At 42.0% G+C, this 18,368-nt stretch overlaps 1 protein-coding gene across 2 annotated transcripts; it reads right to left on the bottom strand.

Moving 5' to 3' along the window:
• Positions 1-7,764: 7,764 nt before the first annotated feature.
• Positions 7,765-17,533, bottom strand: PLIN2 (perilipin 2). 2 transcript variants are annotated; one of them, XM_079925945.1, is made up of 8 exons: positions 17,168-17,397; positions 16,436-16,486; positions 16,154-16,349; positions 14,457-14,539; positions 13,011-13,296; positions 12,026-12,207; positions 10,982-11,116; positions 7,765-10,038 (listed from the first exon to the last, which is right to left on the bottom strand). In XM_079925945.1, exons 2-8 carry the CDS (start codon positions 16,463-16,465, stop codon positions 9,583-9,585), a joined length of 1,368 nt encoding a protein of 455 aa, XP_079782071.1. In that variant the 5' UTR covers positions 16,466-16,486; positions 17,168-17,397; the 3' UTR covers positions 7,765-9,582. The 2 variants fall into 2 exon arrangements, with proteins under 2 accessions (XP_079782071.1, XP_079782070.1); XM_079925944.1 differs by lacking the exon at positions 17,168-17,397 and adding an exon at positions 17,467-17,533 and having other exon boundaries at positions 7,766-10,038.
• Between the last annotated feature and the right edge of the window lie 835 nt (positions 17,534-18,368).

Below are 18,368 nucleotides of genomic sequence, written 5' to 3'. Positions count from 1 at the left end.
AAAACCCATAAAGGTGCTGTTACCAAAAGAAACAGGAATGAATCCTGGGAGGAAAAAAGAAGTCCACTATATCAGTGTTTAAAAAAAACACTCTGATTCAAGATTATAAGCCCATTTTTATTATAGGCATTTCAAAGATTAAACTTTGAAGAATTATATAAAATAATATATGATGCAGAACGAGACTCTTTTACAGAAGTTTGGGTCAATCAGAGTTTCATTACAATTAAGACCAAGTAGCCAAGAAAGAGATTAACTCCCAATAGATTAATCCCCAAAGCCACAGGAATAAACACATGAGCAAACATGAAATTTAATGTGACACAAACTGTGTATTCAGCAAAAGGAGATTTTTCTTATTAGTTATTCAACATTTTGCCCTAAGAAGGCTGAGGGCCATTGGCATGTGAATGACTTGGTCCATCCTCCTCTTCCAAAGCTATAATATCTGGAATTTCATCAGCCTCAGATGTCAAGTCTGTGACACTGAAATCTAGTACCTGTAAAAGAAGAATCTTGGATATTAAAACAAACACTAATGAAGTGAGTTGTCAAGTCCAGGTGAGCTCTTAGAAACATAAATTACTGCATGTGCATGAACCTTACTTTGTCCATAACTATGCTGTCTTCGATATGTTTATAGTCTTATTTCCACAATTCACTAATATTATAAAAGCACTAAGGAAACTTCTCTTTAAAAGGAAACCAACTAGTGGTAGAACGAATTAAATGAAAGCTTTTGAAACTACAAGCTATAAAGCATTTCTGGTTATTCATCTGTCTATTTATCTATTATTCTCTTAAAACCAATAATACTCCTCTTTTCCATAAGTTTGATTTTCCATCCTATAAACCCTTTGGGAAGTGTCTAGGAACTAAGGAAGCAAAAAGGTCTTTGAATAGTTGAAAGAGCCATCACAAAGCCCTAGCTCTTCTCTGCATAGGAAAGGCTTTTAGGGATAAGAAGTTCTATTAACCGTTACTTTGCATACCATTTTGATAAGCCAAGTAATATTTCTTAACCAACAGAAGATTAGAAGCAGAAAATTAGTAAGGTATAACAAGTTACTGAAGGCTAAATCTTGATAGCAGAGGAAAAAATTAGCTGATTACCTGACAGAGGCAAAAAAACTAACAGTAACAACAACAAAAAATATCCATCGAAAAATAGAAGGGAAAATGAGGAATTATTGTCTAATGGGTTTATGCTTGGGATGATAATAAAGTTCTGGAAATGGATAGTGGTGATGGCTGCACAACACTACAAATGTACGCTTGAGAATATGGCTAAAATGGTACCCTTGATGGTATGTACATTTGACCACAATTTTTAAAAACAGTTAAAAAACAAAACAAAACAAAACACGAAGCGAGAATCTTGCTTTTTCTTGGGCCCCTTACCTGGCTGTTTGTGGCCGTTATTGCACTTTTCCGTAAGAACTCAGGAGCTCAGAGGACTGTCTGGTCTGAGGTAAACACTTCCACTATTTATTCCTGAGCTTTCTATTTGGGGAGATCAACCTACATTGTAGATCTTCATGAATGTTCGCTTTTCAAAGATTATACCCAATCTGACATCCACAAAAGCCAACACTGCTTATATAAATTGATTCAGGGCATTACCCAGGCAAGTCAACTATTGCAATTTTAGCCTTTTTAAGTTAAAAGATGTACCTTGCTTAGCTCTCTGTTCGGATCTATTTCTATTAAATGTATATTTTAACATCCATTATCACTCTGTTTTTAATAAATGTAAAATAGAACAGGAAGCTATAACACAAGAAGATAGAGAGAGAGGGATTTTCTGGACCCCAAATAAGGAAGCAATCAGCAGTTCTCTCCTATCAGTGGCTAGATTGCTAGAATGGAAAAAATAAGCTCTTTGACATCAGTAAGACATTGGACTAAATCCCCACTCTTCTACTTACCTCTTTTCAACCTCAGTTTCCTCACCTGTCAAGTGAGGAAAATACCAAATTGACTGCATTGCAAATGAGGAGTAAAGATAGTATACGCCTAGCTTGTAAAAGGTGCTCAATAAATTTCATTCTCTTCAGTTTCTTAAATACCACCCTCTTACACACACAAACCTCCAAAGTCGCCTATAGATCAGGTAACTACTGGCCTACAGTAGAGTTCTTTGCAGAAGATTGGAGATTCCACACTTAGGATTTAGGAAAAAAGCCTCACCAACCATCAAAAAAAGTAGCTCTAGTCCTTGAGATGATTTAGGAGAGCCATATGGATAATTCATCTTCCATATATCCAGAATGAATCAGAGTATATAATTTTCATTATTCAGGACCATCACCAAAACCTATTTGGGGGGCTGGGAAGGAAATAGGGGAGGGTGGAGCAGCTAAGAAGTAGCCACAGTCTATCAAGTTTCCATGGCGAGTTTAATTTAAAATGTAGTGGTTGTGCCTGACCATCTCCATAGGGTTTTTAGAAATGTGGCACAAGAGAAATCACTTCACAGATTTATAAGATAAATTCCTTTTCCATTGACATAAACAACAATAGTTTGGACCATCAAAGAAAGAGTGTAAGGAGTCTCTTGCTGAGAATGCCCATCAGGCATTCTGAGGCCAAACTCAGAATCACATGCTTGCTGAAATAACCATAGTCCCTCCCTGCAAGGACACTCTTTTCAAGAAAACCAAGTGACCATGCCAGGGTTCCAGGGAGTTGCATAATTTTTGCAGGTTGTTCACCATACAACCATAAGGGGGCACCACTCATTCATAAACTTCACTGATTCCTGTATTTATTATGACAATTTTCCAGAAGGTGGCACTACAAGTATTGAGGATAAGGTGCCATTTTCTAATTTGCATAAAACTCCCAGAAGAAAACATAGGCAATACACACTCCTTGACATTAGTCTCAGTAATATATATATTTTTTTATCTGTCTCCTCAGGCAAGGACAACAAAAGCAAAAATAAACAAATGGGACTAAATCAAACTAAAAAGCTTCTGCACAGTGAAGGAAACCTTCAACAAAATGAAAAGGCAACCTGCTGAATGGGAGAAGATACTTACAAATGATATGTCCCATAAGGGGTTAATATCCAAAATACAGGAAAAACTCAGACAGTAACTCAATATCAAAAAGCCAAAAATTCAATTAAGAAATGGGCAGAGGCCCTGAATTGGCATTTTCCCAAAGACATACAGAGGGCCAACAGGTATAGGAAAAAGTGCTCAACATCATTAACCATCAGAGAAATGCAAATCAAAACCACAATGAGAGAGCCTCCCTGCTGGCGCAGTGGTTAAGAATCTGCCTGTCAATGCAGGGGACACGGCTTCGAGCCCTGGTCTGGGAAGATCCCACATGCCGCAGAGCAACTAAGCCCGTGCGCCACAACTACTGAGCCTGTGCTCTAGAGCCCACGAGCCACAACTACTGAGCCAGCATGCTACAACTACTGAAGCCCGCACGCCTGGAGCCTGTGCTCTGCAACAAGAGAAGCCACCACAATAAGAAGCCTGCGCACCGCAAGGGGAAGAGTAGCCCCTGCTCGCTGCAATTAGAGAAAGCCTGCTGGCAGCAACGAAGGCCCAGTGCAGCCAAAAATAAAATAAATTAAAAAGAAATAAATTTATTAAAAAGAAAAACCACAATGAGGTATCACTTCACACCTGTCAGAATAGTTATCATCAAAAAGACAAAAAATAACAAGTGTTGGCAAAGATGTGAAGAAAAGGGACCCCTCATGCCCTGTTGAAGAGAATGTAAACTGGTGCAGCCACTATGGAAACCAGTATGGAGATTACTCAAAAAATTAACAATTAGGGACTCTCCTCATGGTCCAGTGGTTAAGACTCCTTGCTCCCAATGCAGGGGCCTGGGTTCGATCCCTAGTCAGGGAACTAGATCCTACATGCCACAACTAAAAAGATCCCACATGCTGCAAGGAAGATCCCGCCTGCCGCAACTAAGACCCAACGTGGCCAAATAAATAAATTTTTTTTTTTTAATTAACAATTGAACTACCATACATCCTGAAATTCCACCTCTGGGTATTTATCTGAATAAAATGAAAATATATATGCATCCCAATGTTCATAGCAGCATTATTTACAATAGCCAAGATATGGAAGCGACCTAAGTGCCCATCAACAGATGAATGGATAGACACACACACACACACAATGGAATATTAGCCATAAAAAAAAAGTATGAAATCTTGCCATCTGCAACAACATGGATAGACCTGGAGGGTATTATGCTAAGTGAAGTAAGTCAGACAGAGAAAGACAAATACTGCATGTTATCACTTATATGTAGAATCTATAAAATAAATGAACAAATGTAACAAAACAGAAACAGATAAAGAGAACAAACCAGTGGTTGCCAGAGGGGAGAGGGATGAAGGGGATTAAGAGGTACAAACTAGCAGTTATAAAATAAATAAGTCACAGGGATATAATGTACATCACAGGGAATATAGTCAATGCTTTATAATAACTTTGTATGGTGTGTAATGTACAAAAACTTCGAATCACTATGTTGTACACCTGAAACTAATATTGTAAACTATACTTCAATACAAAATTTTTAAAATTAAGGTAAATTAGAGTAGGTCTTTCTAAAATGACATTTTATGGAGTCTACACCAAGGGTCTTGTTAAATTTTGTTTTTATTATTATTTTTTTGGGGCCACATTGCGTGGCTTGTGGGATCTTAGCTCCCCGACCAGGCTCAGCAGTGAAAGTGCAGAGTCCTAACCACTGGACCACCAGGGAATTCCCAAGGGTCTTGTTAACTAAAGTAAATTAAGAGTAGCTCTTTTTTTTTAATTTATTAATTAATTTATTTATTTTGGTTGCGTCAGGTCTTAGTTGTGGCAGGCGGGCTCCTTAGTTGCAGCACGTGGGCTCCTTAGTTGCAGCATGTGGGATCCTTAGTTGTGGCATGCAAGTTGCACCATGCATGTGGGATCTAGTTCCCTGGCCAGGGATCAAACCCAGGCCCCCTGCCTTGGGAGTGCAGAGTCTTAACCACTGTGCCACCAGGGAAGTCGTGCAGCTCTTTTTAAAGTAAGACATTTTATGGAGCCCACACCAGATTTCTTGTTTGGAAAGAGTAGGACTGTTGGTAACCCTAGCCCTATCTTTGTTTCAGATTAAAATCATTTGTTTCCTGTTTCCTTCATTTCTGAAAGTATGATCGTTGGACCACCTGCATTAGAATCACCTAGGATGTCTTTTTTATTTTTTTTTTTTAAGCGATGCTTTTTTAAAGTGCAGATGCCTGGTACTACCTCCAGACCTACTAACCAGATTCTGTAGGGGTGGAACCCAGGAATCTGCATTTCATCAGTGTCCCCAGTTGATAATCCCTGGCATAGATAAAGAGGGAAGAGGAATGCTCACTGACAGACAGCATGGTTTTATCCATGCTGAGAGCTCACTAGGGCCATTTCATACAAGGGAGTCAGTCTGATAGATACATTAGCTACCTCCTTACTGAGTTGTCCTGTGCTCTAACCTGAGTAGACAACGAAAAGGGAAAAGTGCTTGATTCGTACTATTCAACATCTACTCCTATTAATGCTAAGTTATAATTTAACTGGTTGGCTAGAAAAAAATAAAGAAAAAAAATGGTCGGCTAGAATCAAAAAGTCAGATAACAGGTGTAGGCGAGGATATGGAGAAATCAAAACCCTCATGTACTACTGGTGGGAAAGTAAGATGGTGCAGCCACTTCAGAAAACAGTCTGGCAGTTCCTCAAACAATTAAACATAGAGTGACCATATGACCCATTAGTAATTCTACTCCTAGGTATATACCCAAGAGAAATGAAAAGATAATTTACATGGTAACCATTTCTTCATCACTGACATTTACACAAAAGCACCATTTAAACTATTCATTACTCTTGTAAAATATCAATTAACAACACTATCTACTACCTTCCTCACTTTCTTAAATTCTAGAAAACATTTTTTTCAGTGTTAGCCAAAAAACATAGATATTATGATATGGCTCTCATATCGTTAATATGGCTCTCTCAAACAGCACTTTCATAAAATCTGTACCGAACTAAACAACCTAGGTCTATTCTACAACAAGACGAGGCTCCTCTGTGAGACTTAAAACCTTTCATTATATTATATCCCATTTCTCTCTAATCTGTAGGCCCAGTTTAAGCAAGTTAAGCATGGAGGAGAAATCCCAGGCAATTGTCTCCCCTCTCCCAAACACTGTGCTTTCACACTGCCACCCTATCATTCCACTTAGCCATCTTCCTGACAATCTTAACAACTAAAGATGCGTTGTGTTAATCAGCAATCTCACCTGTCAAATTCAACAGGGCCATGGGCTGCCTGCCTCTTACTATCTTATCATCAATTGAGGGTGTGATATTCCTAGTCTGCCTTTTCCACTTGAGCACCCAGCCTCCGCTCAGCAACCCCTGGATAGTGAACAAGAAGGCCTCAACCCCAACCAGCCCTAAAAATATGACCTGAACCTATCCCAGTAAGGGTCCAGTTGACACAATTTCTTCTAGCAATTGGTAGCTTCTCAAACGTGAGGGTATGGCATCAGAATCTCAAAAGGTAAGCAAGGGGAACAGGAAAGATACCATAAAACATCTTTCTTTGGTCTAAGTTGACCTCAAGCCGGATATGACTTCTTATTCTTCTCCTTCTCTGCCAATAGTCCGATACTATTTCCTTTCCAGTTTCTCCATCTTTCAGATGAAGTAGGCTGCTCCAGGATAGCCTGGGAACTTAGACATCCAACAGTGGAATTATCCAGCATCTTTTCCTTACTAAATAGCAACTGTGAAAATAGGATAGGATATCCTACATTATAGGATATCTTTGGGGAAGGTGGACACTTACAGCATGAAGGTATTGCCCTTTGAGATACAAGCAACAAATACCTTGGTTTATAAGGCAGGGACATCTCACAAGACCATCACCCATACAGGCCTCTGTGCTACGTCACTCCTGGAGCTGGATCAGGACTGAGGCCCAGCTGGCCCAGTCTCAAGTCCACGAGAGCCCAGGAAGGTCAGGCTGGCAAGAGCCCTCCTTTCCATCCCCCACCTGCTCCCCCAGGCATCATTTTATGCCATTTCTTAGATTTGTGCACAAATATCTATCCTTCTCCTTATTCCTCCTTCCCTCACCAGTCATCTCCATGAGCTAAATGATACTCTAAAAGGGATATCTCAGGTAAACCAAATTTCAGTTTTTCCTGTTTCACTTCATTATTCCTTCAATATCTATCATGCCTTATCAAAGTAGATATATTTTCCCAATCATGATCTGATATTATATACTCACTACTCACTCTGGAACTGGCCAGTTAGAGACACTATGTGTCACTGTCCCACAGAAGGTATCCTCATGACTAGTGCAAAATAGAAAGACACCCCATCCTCAAACACTTCACTTCCATCTGTTGAAAAACATCACTAATTTTACTTTACAGATGATAAAACTAAGGCTAAGACATTAATGGCTAATATACCATGTTCCCTCTTTTGCCCAGAACTAATTAGAAAGTTCACATTATAATTACATGCAAAGGAAAGAAGTAGGTTTGTACACTCAGGCACACTATGCCAGGCTTCATGTAGCCAAATATTCGAGAACCTGCCGTAATTATAGACTGTGCTAGGCTTAGTCAGCTTTTTTCCCCTCAAAATAATTGTCCTCTTTGGGAAAAAGTTTGTTAAACTAAAACTGCCAGTTTATGCAACAAGAAAACGAGGACACCACAAATTCTGAGACATGTTGACAACAAAATGAAATGCGTGTAGGCACCAACTTGAGACACAAAGTCAGACAGACAAAACCAAGGGCAGTGGTATTCTTCTAGAAAATAAGGTCTCTTTATATTCTGTCTTGCTCATGAAGAACAGCTTTGAGAACAGTCTCTTTTTCCTAAGCAATTCAGTAGGTACTATAACTCTTATGAAGGGGAAACAAAGGTTTATGTTCAGTATAAGAAAGTCTGTGTACAGCTGTAGTATATAAATTTTCCAACCATTTAGAATCAACCACAAAATACCAGCCTTGAAGTTTTGAGGCAAATGACAGCAGGATCACACCCAATTAGGACGAATAAAAATTTTTTTTTTAAGAGGTAGAGTCTCTAGAAAAACCAGTCACTAGGGATGGGCAGGCCAGTGCATGGATTGGTTCCACCCTGGAAGCCCATAAATCATTGACAGTCCACCATCCCAGAAACCAGAGGTTCCTTAGCTTCAAGTATCTCAGGGAGTCCCTCCAACTGAGCTCACATGTTTACTGATTCCTGGAGCTACCTCAAGGGGAAAAAATTTATTTCTCTAACTTAGTAAGCTTTGATAAGTTTATTCACACAAGTCCGTGTAAAGTTATACGCTGCTTCCTTGTTTTCATGGGGAGACGGGTGAAGCAGGGTAGAAAGAGGAGACAAATTTGACTTAGACTTCAGTTCTGCTGAAGGGCATGACAGGTAGAAGCAGGCAGCTCTATTTCACGAGTTCTAAGACTGGCTTTTCTGAAAAGGTTTGGCATACTGCAGCTTTGTCATGAGGAGATCCATATTTCCTAAATAATTAACCCACATTAAGGGGATTAGAAGTCTGGACACCCTAGGTAGGAGGTAGGAAGAACCCTTTTCTACAGGGGGTCCGAAGTCTTTTTTTTCTAATTATTCTCATGTGGTCTTCTAAAGGCATTTCACCCACAACTGAGGTTAGTGATTTCTCCCAATGTGACAACATGGTACCTTAAGTCCAGCTGAGACTGGACACTGAAGAATCTCATTCCTTACACGTTAGATGGCCCCTTGGCAAGAAATACTGCTATCTTTACGTGAGACTGCTGCAAAGAGTCACTGCTTCCTCTCAGCTCTGATTTCTTTTCAGCAAGGCCGTCAGTCATAAGTGGCTCCTTCTGCTAGTTTAAAAACCTGTTCTCAGGGGTCCAGTAAATGGGCAAATGAAAGGAACCACCACCACCTAATAAAATTCTTAGAGGAACATTAGCTTTTAATTTGTTTAAAACCTGTTATCAAACATTCCATTTTTAACATTAGTTTTCCAATGTTATTACAAATTCCCCAACAGCCCATTTGAATTCATGTGTATTAATAACCCTGTCATGCAGGCAAAGCAGTTCCAAGAAAGCCACACTAAAAGCACATGTAACACACAGCATAAAAGTGATCTATTCTGCAGTGAATTTTATTGAATTCAAAGGGGGCATTCCTTTATGAAAAATAAAAAACTCAGGGTGCACAAGCATGCATTGTGAGACAAACCAGTGCTGAGGCCTGCTCAGACCAAACCAGAGCAGACACCAGTTCATACAACAGCCCACACGTAGGTGTTTTTATTCAATACAAACAGACAGCAACAGTGGCAACAGAATGAGGCCATAAACGCACTGGGACATTTTGTGAGTTCTGGATAGGCTCTGAACAGTCTATCATTCTTTTCTTTCCAGCCAAGTAAACAACAGAACTCATCCGTTAAAGTAGAAACTTTAAAGCTCTTAATCCAGTTGGCAATGACTACAATAGAGGACCTTTTTTTCTCGATAGCTGCTTCCCCACTTCAGACTTGTCTAGCAGGTTTCAACGTAAGAGGAGGGGTCATCTGGCTGGCTGCCCTGTGCATTGCTGACAGGGACAGGTGTAATGTGTGTTGCGCTCAGGCTGCCGGGCCTCCTGGCTGTACCTTGGGCCTGAGGACGCTGAGACTCAGCCACCTGAGGATAAAAGGGACCTACCAGCCAGTTGAGGGGTGTGTTGTTAACAAGATAATCCATCACATCATCTAAAGACTCCTTCATTTTCTGCAGCTGCCCCTTGCTGGAAGCGAGGAGGCCGTCAGACACTTCCTTAAAGGAGGCAACGTTGCGAAACACTGAGTAGATGTCACCAGCCATCACCCCCAAGTGGTTGGCCTGATCTTGGATGTTCTGTGGTAACCCTTGGATGTTGGACAGGAGGGTGTGGCATGTGGTCTGGAGCTGCTGAGTCAGGTTTCGGGCAATAGCAAGAGTACGTGACTCTATGTGCTGCAAATAAGACAAGTTTAAGAATTAGCAGTGGATCCAACAGTCCTATGTATGAATTAGTTCACTTACAGTCAGCTGGTTATACATCCACCACGCATGTGGATTCTTTAACTTTTTAAAATCCTCATAACAACCCTGAGTGAAGCAGCATTATTTCGCATTTCATAAACATGAACATAAGCTTAGAGTTGAAATAACATGCCCCAGTTAACAGCTGGAGTGTGGATTTGAACTAGTGCCTGAGTCTTCAAAGTTCATGGTCTTAAGCTGAAGAAACCTAACAGGGGAGACCGGACAGAAGGAAAATACACTCCATATTAGTAGGGCAACTTAGATATTCTCTCCTCAAGTGAGATATGATATGAACAAACAGTTAATATTGATTTCAAGGGCAAATGCATACTAGCTTTTGGAATGCAAAGGACCACGTTCTAGGGCTACAATATGCTATTTCTTCTGTCTGGAACATTCGTCCCCTTATTGCCTTTTCACCTAGTTTATTCACCCCTTAGGTCTCAGCTTACCACTCATCTCTTCCAGCAAACCATCCGACTCACCCATCCTCACTCCAAGGTTGAGTTAGTACCCTTCCTATGTAGTATTCTCATAGCAACTATATTTATGCTATCAGAAAACCACTATGACAGGAAAGATGCCTATATTCACTTAGTCTATAGCCATTGTAAGGGCAATGCTCGTGTTTCTCAATTAGTTGTATCCTGATAGGGACAATATGCCTATCTGTAAATTGTTAGATAAAGTTGCACATTTTTGCTTTTCGGTCACATAACAGGCAACCTATGTATACTGTATTGTTCAAACTTTTGATAGAGTATTCTAAGAGGAATAATAAGAAACTTATTAGTAAGTTTCTAATAAGAAGTTTTAATAGTAAGAACGTCTTCAGAAGCTGTAGTGGATGACTCTGTCCCAGTTGTCTCACCTCAGCACAGTGGGACTCATCTGTATCGTCATATCCGATGCTTCTCTTCCACTCCAGCCAGGACAGATAGAGCTTATCCTGAGCACCCTGAATTTTCTGGTTGGCATTATGCACATTCTTCCTGGCAAATTCAATCTAGAACACAGTTGAAAGAAGACAAAGGAACAAACTAGTCAGACATTCTTGTTAGCCTGTTCTCAGATCCATGATGTAAATCAGCCAACATCAGCTCTTACAGAAATTCTTGGTTTTTAAGGAGACCTATCCCTGATAGCATTGTTATGTTATCAATATGTGTAAGTCAACCAAGCAGTCATAGTACTTATTGCCTCTTATTTAATTATTAACCCACTGTCTCCAATTTACCTCCAGTTTAACATAGGCAAGGCAACTGAAATTTAATACGTGTAAAATATAAAATTACAAAAGAGAAAGGAACTCGAACTTCCTCTTCCCTGTTGCCAGCCACCTACTTCCCCTTCCAAGAATAAACTGGTTTCTAATGGCCATACGATACATACTGTTCTGTAACTTGGCAATCCTTAATGGCCACACAGTAGTCTTTTGTGATGTATCAATGTAATCAGTCCCCTATTAGTTGATGTGCATTGTTTATACTCTTTTGCAATTCTGAGCAAATATACTTATCTGTGAGATAGGTTTCTAGAAGGAAAGCTGCTCCAGGCATAGGTGTGTCTGTAACTTTCCTATAAGAGCCCCTTGAATCCTCTGGAAGTACAAGAACACAAGCACTGCTCTTTCTCTACACCATCGCCCACAGCATCTAACTTTGCCAGTGCCATCAGACAAAACCGCAATCAGTAATTTGACCCCTCAGAGTAAGATTAACGCCACTTCATATATTGATATTTCAGCTATTTATACTTTCTTTTTTCTGCGCGTTTTCTGGATACTCTTTGCCCATTTTTCTATTGGATTGTTCATATGGTAAGATTAAAATTCTTGCATTTCATGATATGTCTACTCCCAATCCTCGAGATAAATGAACTCACTTCAGATGCCTTTAAAGGAAGTTGTACTCACCAAGTTGACAGTGGAATGGAGCTGAGAAATGGTCTCTTGGCTTTTCTGCTTAGCTTCTTTAACCCTGCTGAGGGCCTGCTGGTAGGCCCATGAGCGGAGCTTGGTGGACAGGGATCCCAGTCTGATATAATAACTTGGCTTCTGAACAGGATCAAAGCCTTCCACTTTTTTGGCTTCTTTTTCTGAAGTTACATAGAAGTGACCAAAAAAAAAAAAAAAAGTCCAGGATCACAGCTCTAAGTGACAAGGCCTGGAATCTAACCTGGATCTTGACTTTGTTGATTCCACTCACCCATCTAGCAATCATGCACCCCTCTTCCCAAGATGCCTCATGTCTGCTGCTGGGCTTAGCAGCCCAGGACACATCCCTATATGTGACACATGTCACCTACACAGGTCTCTTCCCACTAGAGCTTCTTACCTGGCACAGAGTGAGCACTAAATCTTTAATGATTCTATACAGCAGCCCATTAAGGACAATCCATTTATAGAAAGTATTTCTCTAGGCTAATTTCTCCCGAAGTTTCAAGACTTACTACGTACAACTCAGTGTGAAACTTAAGAGTGCCTTAAGAAGGAAAACTATAGGGACAGAAAGATTAGTGGTTGCTCAGACAGTGGGGGTGGTGGGGGGATGGAGACTGACTGCCAACAGGCATGAAGGATCTTTTATCTTTGGGGGGTGATAGAAATTGTATAACTGGATGATGATGGTTATGTAACTGTAAATTTAGAATGAAAAAAAGGTGAATTTTTTTGGTATATAAAAGTATATCTCAATAAAGCTGTTTAGAAAGATTGCTTTAAGATATAAAACATTGGGAGTTCCCTGGTGGCCTAGTGGTTAGGATTCTGGGCTTCCACTGCCATGGCCCGGGCTCAATCCCTGGTCGGGGAACAGAGATCCCACAAGCTGCATGGCACAGACCAAAAAAAAAAAAAAAAAAAAAAGTAAAACATTACTTCAAGAAAAAAATCCAATTACCTAGTTCATCCTTGGTGAGAGGGAGGTACTGGTCTACCAGCAGCTCTGATTTGGTGAGTGCATTTTCTACTCCACTGCTCACCAGCTGCATCATCCGACTTCCTAGGACTATGTTAATGCCGCCACTGACCACGGACTTGGTCTTCTCCACACTGCCAGTCACTGTTCCTTTGGTCTTGTCCACCACCCCAGTGATTGTGTTGGCCACAGAATCCTTGGCCCCAGTCATAGTAGTCGTCACAGCATCTTTTGCCCCAGTCATAGCTCCTTTGGCATTGGCCACAACCTACAGGGAAAAAGGCAGATCATTTGGCTGGTGAGAAGCATAAAAACCTAGTTAAGTTCTTAACTAAGGTAGCATAGTTGAAGAGTTAAAGAATGAATTTGGCCATTTTACTTTCTAGTTGTAGGTCTTAGACAAGTCACTGAGAGTTGATGAGCCTCAATTTCCTTATCAGGTATAAGTACCCTACTTGCCACCACTCACGGGTTGTTGGAGGACCAAATGAGGGAAACAGATAAAAAATCTGTCAATTTGTCAAGTTTTTTTTCTTAATTTATTTATTTATTTTTAAAATTTATTTTTGGCTGCGTTGGGTCTTCGTTGCTGCACGCGGGCTTTCTCTAGTTGCGGCAAACGGGGGCTACTCTTCGTTGCAGTGCACGGGCTTCTCACTGCGGTGGCTTCTCTTGTTGCAGAGCACGGGCTCTAGCCACATGGGCTTCAGTAGTTGTGGCGCACGAGCTCAGTAGTTGTGGCGCACAGGCTTAGTTGGTCCACAGCATGTGGAATCTTTCCGGACGAGGGCTTGAACCCATGTCCCCTGCATTGGCAGGTGGATTCTTAACCACTGTGCCACCAGGGAAGCCCAAGGTTTTTTTGGTTTTTGTTTTACACTAGATGAACCTATAGTAATTAAGGCACAAGGAGTACTGTAGAGAAAATGGCATTTTCCACACTGACATGCTTATACTGAGCCCCTCATGCATGCCTATAAGTATAGATATAGGTATCATGCACACCTGGCCCTATGCACACAGCCCCAAGCCAAAACACAGGTAGAGGTGTCAGTTCTCCATCCTACTAGATGTGCTCTCAGGTACCAAGTGAGAAAAGGCTCTATTTCCCACCTCTGCATTTGTCCAGTACCACATGGGAATCAGTGATTTGAGAAAGCCATTTCGCCTACAGAGATGAAGCCACAAATTTAATAGAGATCAGACTACAGGTGTTCTAGCCCAAAGGTGGATAGCTCATCTCTGCTTCTTAAGACAACCTGACAACAGTTCAGGAGGTAACGGAGTGATCATTACTCTTGCAAAAATATATCCAAGGTTGAGGGGACAAACAAGTATTACCTGTTTACAGTCTGCACAGCCTGTGTTAAACAGATAAAACTTAAAAATGCCAGGTGGCAAGCCTCAGCACGCTGGTCCCAAGCTCACCTGGTTTGTCGGCTGATTCAGAATAGGCAGTTTCTCCTCAATCCTGTCTAGCCCCTTACAGGCATAGGTATTGGCAACGGCAACTAGAAGAATCACAAATGATGAAAATGTTAACAGTCTGGGTAAGAGTGAATATATATCTTGAGCCTTCATTCTTACTATAAAAAAACAGCAAAAATGTTCATTTTAATTTACCATGCAATACTTTGCCTGGTTTCTCTGGTTCAGAAAGAAGATTCTTGCCAGGTTTCTGGCAACTTTCTTCTACTGACAGGGAAATAAGGATATGGGTGTGGGAAGGGTGGGGGGAGCAGCAAGCAGAGGCAGTGACAAGCCAAGTAGGATGCTGGCCAAGAAGCCTCTTACTCATCAACTGTCCCCTAAGGTTAATGCCAGGAGAAGCCAGGCTTCACCTGAACCCTCATTCAGGGAACGAGGTATATGAAAACTCAAAATTAGCATCTCCATGCTAGTTTAATCCTCACCTACACTTAATTCAGTAGGTGGCAGTGTACTTTGGGTTATCACCAGGAAACAGTATGCTAACAGCACCCTGGATCTCCCTAAAAAGATCCGGATTTTAGTCCAAGCTCCCCCCACCCCAGCAATGACCAAGCCTAGAACTACTACTATACTCATTTGGGAAGTAACAGAGTTGGAAAACTGATCTCTAAAAGGTTTCTTATAATCCTAAAAGTCCACGACATAACCACTTGGAGAAATGTGGAGAAATTGAAGATTCCACTCCTAGGTATATACCCGAGAGAATTCAGAACATATGTGCACACAAAAACTTGGGCACAAGTGTTCACAGTAGCATTCATTATTCATAATAGGCATAAAGTAGAAGCAACCCGAACATCAACTGATGAATAAAATATGATCTATCCATGCAATAAAATATTAAATTATTCCATATTAAAAAGGAATGAAATACTGATATGACGCTACAATTTGGATGAACCTTGGAAACATTATGCTAAGTGAAAACTAGCCAGTCACAAAAGACCACATATTTTATGATTCAATTTACATTACACGTCCAGGATGTGCAAATCTATGAAGGCAGAAAGTAGATTACTAGTTGCCTAAGGTGGGGGGAGGGGGACAGGGAGTGACTGTGAATGAGTATAAGTGTACAATTCACAGGCATTCACAATACTGTTCATTCACAATATTGTGCAACCATTACCACTATCATTTTCAGGACTTTTTCATCACCCCAAACAGAAAGTGGTACGAGGTTTCTTTCCGGGGTGATGAAAATGTTCTAAAATTGGTTATGGTGATGCCTACACAACTCTGTGACTATATTAAAAGCCACTGAATTGCATGCTGATGTTATTTATTTTTTTTCTTAAAGCAGTTCACATATACTGTGTAGTCCCAAGGAAGTCAGCTATTTCAGTTCACTCCCTCTTTCCCCATATGACCTCACTTGCCAACACAGAAGCATCTCCGGGGGATTTTTTTTTGTAATATCATAACATCTGCCATTGTTATGAAGCAGGCCTTCTATAACAATGAGGGTCACCTGGCAGTTTCTAGGGAAAGGCAGCATGTGTCTCAGGAAAGGCTGAGGATTCCTGATGCGTGCTTAAGGCATAACACTGGCATTCACCATATTCAAGCCAGCTTCCGGGCTCACTCCTGATGAGTACGTAGGACTAAATTTTGAGGGGGAAATCAAAACTCACTTTGTGGCTCTAGCTTTTGGATGATTGGCAGAGCGCTCGTCACGGCCACCGAGGTGATGGTCTTCACGCCCTTCTCTGCCATCTCACACACAGACTTCAAGTAGGGATACTGATCCTTCGTATTGATGTAAGCCGAGGAGACGAGGTCATATGTGGAGCTCACCAAGGGTAGGTTGGCCACCCTTGTCACCACACTCTGCAACCAAGGAGGAGAGAGAGCTTAACTTCCAAAACACACTGGGGAGGGAAAGGAATCAAGAAACTGCTATTTATAAATCATACCGGCTGTGGTTCAACTGCAACAGATGCCATTTTTCTTCCGGAGAAAGAAATCTGCAGAAGAGAAACTTGGTTCAGGACACTGTAATAAGACTCCCAGATTCATTCTCCACCCGAAGCAAATGCTAATTTCAAGTAGAGCAAAATTCAAGTTTAGTCTGCATTTCTTCCCACCCTCTGGCTCTCAGAGCTCTCCTCTGGGCAAACTGAAAGAAGGTTTTTAAAGCTCACGTGTACAAGTCACCCACTTAAAATGTTCAATTCGTTTTCCCCACCAGAACATTAGAGATGCCTTTTGAAGATAAATATGTGTCCACAAAAATGCTAACCAACTTAAAACCCATGGTAAAACTAAAGAGATATTCCAAGTAGAAGACATCTTGTACAGTCAGGACGATCAAGACGGAGCACTTGGGTGGGGGGCGGTGGTTACTCCTTCTTTGTCAAAGAACTGAAACTAGTTCAGGGGACACCAAACACACGAGAAAGGAGGTGCTCCGCGGAAGTGAGAAACTTTTCCGGACGCTTTAAAATGTCAATTTAGTATCCCCAACGACCCACAGCCACACAAAACAGCCTCACTGCTAAGCAGCAGAGCTGGAAAGTTAAGAACCCACCACTTCGGAGCCAATCAGTTCACCCTCCGGCCAAGGGTCCCACTTTTACAAGAAATGAGAACCACGCTAAAGGCGGAAATCAGACGCCAGCATCAACAGCCCGTCTATCACTGCGTACCCCACAAAATTCTGTTTCAAGACGATTTTCTCACGCGTTTCCTTTTAAATAACGTCCTTTCGGGACGACTGGAAACTGTTACCCGCAACCAAGCCAAGAAGCTACAACCGCACTAAGGCAGCGGGCAGAAAAGCAGCCTGAATCAAGGAACAAAAGCGAGGTTGCAAAGCGCAGGCCCAGGAAACAGCCCCTTCCCAGCCGGGGCCCGGAAACCGCCACGAGGCCGCCAGCGTCCAGCCTGGAGCCCGCGGGGGGCCGAGCCGCGATGGACCGGGACCGCAGAGGTGACGCGTACCCACCGGCTAGCAGCAGCCTAGAGTCCAGGATCCAGCGGGTCCGCGTGGCGTTCACAAGGCCCGGCCCGCGGGGCCGGGCTATATACCCCGCCCCTCCCGCCCCCGCCCCCGCCCCCGCCCCCGCGCCACGTGACTGGCGGCTCCCTGACACCCGACCCCCAGAAGCCGGGCCGAGTCCCGCCACCTCCCCCAACTGCAGGGCCGCCTCCAAGGGTGGGGGCCCCTTTCGGGGTGGGCGTGGCGGGGGGGGCCCTGCCTGGGTCAGGGGTGCTGGGGTTCCCCCGACAAAAATGCGGCCGGCGCCCACGCTGGATTTGTAGTTTTGCAAAAGGCAGTGGAGGAGTCGCGCGGACAGACGAACAGTAACTAACCTGTTGATTTCCACCAGTCCTCAGAATAGAATTGTCTTTAGAAATGGAAGCAGTGACGTCTGGACTGTTATTTATAACAACTTCTTAAGTTTTGTGAAATTCTAAATGATGACGGACGTGTAGAGATGGCTGTTTTGCTGTTCTTTTGACTTTAAAGTCAGTTCCTCAAACATCGGTCTGATTTAAAGTTGAATCGGAATTTCCAAAACAGGGAATTTTTTTTGAGAATACCGTTTGTTGGTTTTGTTTGTTGGTTTGTTTCAGCGAGACTTAAACCCAAATCACTCCGGGATGATAGCTGCCTATGATTACTATGCAAGATGTCATTTTTTTTTTTAAGAAACAAATCAACGTCTGAGTCCCAGTTTCTTCTTGTGTAAAATTCAGGATTTGAACCAGATTATGTGAGCAAACAAATTGTGCAACTGCCCCATCCCGGGTAGGAGCTCTGTGGACCGCTCCCTGAGTGAGTGGCCTGGGATCAGATGACATCGCCGAGGGCCTCGGCCTCCCTGCTCCCTCTCAGGGAAGGTA

This window comes from Stenella coeruleoalba (assembly GCF_951394435.1).
Source record: "Stenella coeruleoalba genome assembly, chromosome: 7".
In the NCBI taxonomy this organism is placed as follows: Eukaryota; Metazoa; Chordata; class Mammalia; order Artiodactyla; family Delphinidae; genus Stenella; species Stenella coeruleoalba.
Note: the sequence above shows the minus strand (reverse complement) of the source record. Positions and strands in the feature narration are given on the sequence as shown.

Excerpts from the sequence above, each read along its gene's own strand:
- PLIN2 (XM_079925944.1), bottom strand. The coding sequence starts at position 16,465 with ATGGCATCTGTTGCAGTTGAACCACAGCCG. Across the intron at positions 16,350-16,435 it reads TTGCAGTTGAACCACAGCCG|AGTGTGGTGACAAGGGTGGC; the intron begins GTATGATTTATA and ends CCTTGGTTGCAG. Across the intron at positions 10,039-10,981 it reads ATGAGTCCCACTGTGCTGAG|CACATAGAGTCACGTACTCT; the intron begins GTGAGACAACTG and ends TCTTATTTGCAG.